The sequence below is a fragment of the Motacilla alba genome, chromosome 1A (assembly GCF_015832195.1).
Source record: "Motacilla alba alba isolate MOTALB_02 chromosome 1A, Motacilla_alba_V1.0_pri, whole genome shotgun sequence".
Taxonomy (NCBI): domain Eukaryota; kingdom Metazoa; phylum Chordata; class Aves; order Passeriformes; family Motacillidae; genus Motacilla; species Motacilla alba.
The window spans coordinates 70321096-70327095 of record NC_052031.1 but is presented as its reverse complement, the minus strand read 5'-3'; the positions used below and the strand labels follow the sequence as shown (position 1 = coordinate 70327095).

The 6000-nt window shown below is 36.5% G+C and overlaps 1 protein-coding gene across 3 annotated transcripts in view; it reads right to left on the bottom strand.

Annotated features, from left to right (window-relative positions):
* Positions 1–3169: 3169 nt before the first annotated feature.
* The window catches only part of AEBP2 (AE binding protein 2), a 43124-nt gene continuing 40293 nt past the window's right edge, over positions 3170–6000 (bottom strand). For all 3 annotated transcript variants that reach the window (XM_038153690.1, XM_038153691.1, XM_038153692.1), the window contains one exon: positions 3170–5320. Coding sequence is in view for 1 of the 3 variants with exons in the window: in XM_038153691.1 (XP_038009619.1) it covers positions 5290–5320 (31 nt within the window). In the remaining 2 variants the exon portion in view is untranslated. The remainder of the gene's footprint in view (positions 5321–6000) is intronic.

Below are 6000 nucleotides of genomic sequence, written 5' to 3'. Positions count from 1 at the left end.
AAGTTTCATACCTATTCGGTGTTTTCTGGTGAGCAGCTCCTCTGAGCACATCCTCCCTCTCTCACCAGGTAACCGACTGACTCCAGGTCCCTTCCTGCTTCAGGGCGTGTCCTCTTGACAAGCCAACCCACTCTTCTATAGCTCCTACTGTTCTTACTAGTTACAGCTGTGGCTTGTTGAAGTTAGGCCTTCTCCTCATTTTGATAATTAGCCCAGCTGCAACTCCTTAGGGATTACTTTAGATACCATCTCCATTCTATCCCCCCACAGCCCTGTATCCTTGTTCTGGCTGGGATGGAGTTCATTTTCTTCCTAGTAGCTAGTACAGCACTGTTTTGGATTCGGGATGACAAATGTGCTGGTATCACCCTGATTTGTTATTTTTTACTGAGCAGAGCTTACACTCAGTCAAGGACAGGTCAGCTTCTCATGCTGCCCTGCCAGGGAGTGGGCTGGGAGTGCCCATGACAGCACCAGGGCAGCTGACCCAACTGACCACAGGGATACTCTGTCATCATTTCCCAAGGTCTCCAAGTTTATCTTTTTCTCCAAGTCTCACCCTTTGAGGCAGTCAGTAACCCTTGATTAGTCAGAAGGGCTACTGACTGTCTCAAATCAGAGGCAGTTCTTCACAGTAATCATTGTGGGGCTGTCTCATCCTCCACTGAGGATACAAACACAGGCAAAACACCAAGGATATTAAACTCTGACAATTCTTTTGAACAGCATCCAACAGACAGGACTCAAATCTCCTGTACACAAGCCAAGCCAAGGGGATGTTATCAGCAATTATCTCTCATTTGGGAAGAAATAAACAGATTTATCGTATTACTTAGTGTTTGTTGCTTTACTACCGAGGAGGATTTACAAAAGTTCAAAGGGCCAGTTTTAGAATTAGGAAAAACAAATAATGTAGCATCAATCACAGCACATTAATCTTCACAAACAACTGCAGGACTTGAATTTATCCACAACTGGCTGACAACCAACAGCCCACTTTTTGTACATAATCAACACCATTTTATTCTCTTGACTCTTAGAACTACATTTCCTTACTCCACTGTAAAACAACATTACCACATCAGACACATCCTGATTTTTAACTCTTCTCTAGGTAAGAGTTAGACATAAATGCATGGATGTATGTGGGAGAGAAGGGGAAATGAGCCTCAAATCTCTAGACTACAGTTCATTCTAGTCTGGAGCTGAGCACAGTATCATGAATTCCCAACAGCCACAAAACTCACAGCAGCATCTCCTTCTTCCCTTCTTTATCCAAGTCTGCACCCAAGATAACACTGACTCCAGGGCTGGGTCACTCCACGAGGACAGCTCAGCACCAGGAGCCTTGTGAATGACAAATAACTCCCAATCCTGCCATCACCCCTGAAAGGACAGCAAGCTGCTATAATATCAGAATCGGTACCTATTTTTAAGTAATTTCAGAAATTACAAATGAAATGACTTTAAGGCTTTGTGTTGCTCACAGCAGTAGTGCAGGTGTGCTTATCTCCACCTCCCCCAAAACATAATACAGAATTTTTAGTAAAAGTTGATTCAACAAAGTTTACCTGAATATTCTTTGCTGGAATAAATAAACACCAATGGCTGAAAGAAGCCATACATTCACTGCTTTTTTTAAATGCCAACTTTCCTATTATAGGATTTTTTTTCTCTTGTACTTGTCATACATTAATATGACAAGAGGAATACTTAGGATAGGCTCACCCACAAATTCAAAATGTCAAGGCAGGAAAGCATTAAGTGAGAGTAAACCATCAATTTCAGACTGAAGTATTAAACAAGACCAGTCTTCTGCACTAATTAACTCATACACAGTACTGAAAAGCTGAAGGGCACAAAAATCAACCACTTGAATTTTGATTATTAAAAACAATGCATGTTTGAACACAATTCACCTGTTTGTTCCAAATGAAGCTAGTCCAGAATTAATGTGCAATTCAACTTTATATAATTACTCCATGGACTACAGAGGAAAAATATAGTGCACATTTTGGCCAAAATCTGAAAGACCACAATAACTGGAGAAAATTATATTCAAAGTAAGTGTAATAAAAATACCAATTTGTTTCTGCTCTGTCTCTAATAAACAGATTATTATTTGCATTAGCAAACAGATTAAGATCTAGTATCAAACAATCAGCTGTGTGCTGGGCACAAATGCCAGCAAGTTTTCCCAGACAAGAATTTCCACCCACTTAAGCAACAGGGAGAGCTGGTCTTCGAGCCCAAAACACGATCCTCACTCAAAACTCCTGTTATTCCATTTCAGAAAACTGTACATTTCAAGCCAACACATTCCAAAAGAATGGGAGTTTGAACACAGATATTTGTGTGCACTGCAACTCCTGAAAAGTGTGACTTTCAAGGAGCTGACATTTCTCTACAGAGAAAATAAACACTCAAGCTGGGAGGGAATGTAATCTGTAGATGTCTGGAAAATGTTCTTGAGAAAGACAGAGAGGAACCTTTAAATGTTACATCCCAAACATCCCAAAACAAAGCACATGGAATTACTTATAAAGGGAGAGGCCAATTATTTCAGAAACACTTCTCAAGAGTAAGAATAAGATTATTTTCAGAACAAAAACATGATCAGTGCCCCCCAGCACACAGCGGCAGTTCCACCTACCTGGTATTCCAACAAAAGTGAAATCTACCCAGGGGCACACAAAAAACTGCAGCAGAGCTTTGGAGAACAGACTGGCATTTGAAACAAAACACCACCAAGTAATTCCAAAATTTGTAGAATGCAAATAACTTTCAAGCATAAATAGTTTTAGCAATTCACTTCCATAACTACAAGGTAAAAACCAGCCAAATGTCCACTTACCTTTTGACTATTATGGAAAGTTTAATTAACTCCAGTGTATCCATTTCTTCACAGATGTTTGTTATTTAAACTGATTTTCCTTCCAATGCAGAAACTCTGCCATGAGAACACCAGGTAACAGTTTTCTCAAACCCAGGAGAAGTCACATTTTACATGAACACCACATTACTTGACTTACTTGACTAGTATCACATTACTATTCATCCATGAACTACCCCTTCTGTAAAGGTGTGTGTTACAACTTACAGAGGAAACAGCATCGTTTTTATATTTGTTTTTGAAAACTCCATTGAAATCGTACAATTTTGAAGCTTATGAGGTTTGTTTGCTTTGTTTTATTAGAAAAAATACTCAGGCAAGGTCTACAATCATCTGTCAATTATAAATGACTTACAAGAAACTCATGAAGCAATAAAATTAAAAAAATACAAATACAAACTATATCTGAAACACTTCTATTTGGCAATTTTATAACAAATTCAAAAAAAAAAAGAAACAAAGATTACGGATTACTTTATAGGTACAGAAAAAGCAGTAGGTGAAGTGCTCAAGCAAAAAAAAATAAAAAACCAAAACACTGCATTTCTTCCAAAAATAAAGTCACGTCACTACAGATTTTATGAATAATACCCTTATTAAACAACCATTCCAGAACATCTTATATTAGTGGTGCTTTTAATCTGCACTTCATATCGTTGATAAGATTATTTTTTTGTGTATATAAGTAACATTTTTAACCCACTGGAGCTGAGCAAGACTCGTGTCAGTACCAATGCAGAACGCATTTGTATTACATTAGGATGTGCTCACTTCTGCAACCAAAGGGTTACTTTAAGTCTTAATCTATTTAATAAAAATTTAGTGTAAAAACTGCTGGTTATTAGTTTCACTGTAGTAAACTCCTCCCCAATAAGGAGGACTAACTCTCCAGTTTGACTGCATATATCCATACAAATTTTACATATTAGTTCCTTCCGACAGTAAGGAAAAAACTAATTCTGTGTTCACTATTAGAAAGGAGTGCCATGAATTAATTATGGGTACTATTCATCCCTCTAAGATTTCTGGGAAGGATGTTCAATGTATTTTTGTTCTTACAACAGATACTAACAGTAGTATATAATCCCTTAGGTATGTAAAAGAAGGTTTTTTTTTTACTGTTAAGGAAGGTGCTTTTTTAAAACAATTCTTCTGGCAGCACTAGTGAATTACAATATCCTTCAATATTATTTCTACCGTAATATATACATTTTAACTTTCATGCCTCTAGAAAAACATCTACAGTACATTTCATAATATAAAAATATATTACAAATCTGCTGAAATATTTACAAGCAATGTCCTATTATCTATATGCAACATTTTTGTCTCCATACAAAGACTAACAGGTTAGACGCATCTCTATTTGTCAGTTAAAAAAAATCCACGGCTCCTTGCTTATTAAGCAAGAAAATGATTTTACTTTCCTTTTCAAAGCCAACTTTGGTGCATAAAGGATTGAATTTCTAGATTAATTTTTTTTTTTAAAAATACCATTTTCTTTACATCTAGAAAACATTAGGCCAAATAAAGTATACTTTACAAGTGAATGGGGATCCTAGAGGGACAAAAAAGCAAAATAAATCACCAGTAACACTGACTGCTCACACCGAGGTTTCCCAAACCCGCCCATGGATACGGATCACACCAAAGCAGATCTGATGAACACACTACACTACTCCTGCAAAGGGGTCAGACAGACTGCAACACTCTGAACATCCTGCCACCCTACTATACGTATTCAGAGTTGGCTGGAAAAGACAAGCATTCCATCAACATTTGTTTCAACACCATAATCCAACATATTTTAGGGATCTGCAAAAGGACACAAGATCACAAATGACGAATGATTACTATCCACCATACTCAAAGGGCAACAGGATAATCCCTTGGTAGCTCTTCTATTGTCTGGCATGTGTTAGGTTTACTTAACACTGACAGGAAGCCCAATAGCTTGTTAACAGTTCTCCTGGGAATCGGGAGGAAATGGTGATGGTTACTTTTTCTTTTCATCAAATATAGACTACTGTATTCACTAAAGAAAAAAGCAGCTTAAAGAAGCAAGCATGCAAAGCCTTTTAGTTGTTCCACTAAGTTGCCAGAAGAGTGTTTGCTCAGTCTCCCACTGTACCATTCCATGAAAATGTGGATATACAGTAATATATTAATATATTCCACAGAAGCATCAACTTCATTCACAGAATGTTTACACTAAGCATAAATATTTCTCTAAAAAAAAAACCAAAACAAAACAAAAAAAAAAGGAAAAAAAAAGAAATCAAAAGAAAAAACAAAATAAAAAGAAAAAAAAAAGATGGGATTTGACTAATGTGCAACTTTATTTCTAAATCCATTGTCAGTGACTAAGACTGCAGGTGTCCCCACTTGCTCGGTTTTTACCTCTTCAACCTCTTCTGGGGCATTGTTCTGTAAAAGAAGATGGTACAGCTTTACATTAAGACTCTGTGATGTATACACTGGTCAGCTGAATGCACTATGAAATCATGACTATACAAAACCTACTTTCATTTGATTAAAACCAAGAGCCATTTCAGATGATCTCACTAAAGTGTACATTTCAGATAATTATTTCAAACTTTCTATTTAAGTATGACATTTTAGCATCACATTAATAGCTGCCATTGAATTTCTTTAACAACTCTTTCCTCTTGAAAAGAGATTTTGGTTTTTAAAGTCTGGTTCTGACGTTTTGGTTTTTAAATTTACATCACTAAGCTCCCTCAGCTGGTCCCAAAAGCTCATTTCAATCACAGACTGATCCATACTGTTAAAGATAGAGTACAGCATTACATGTGGGGACCTTAATTTTATTTGGGAGAGATAGAAAGGTCTGCTAATTTTTCTCCAAGACCTTAATCCAGAGTTCATTAAATTTTTATTTTAAAAGGTTATTATTTTCTTTTCAAAGCAAACTAATCTATCAAGCTCAGCAAAGGTAATCAATATAAAATTATTGACACCTCAATTAGATTATAAAAATCACTGTGTTAAGCAGTTTTAAAACACACAATCCAATCTCACCATAACATTTCTATGATTTTACCATGAACAGCAATGATTCATAGGCTAAGGTAAGTACTTAAAAC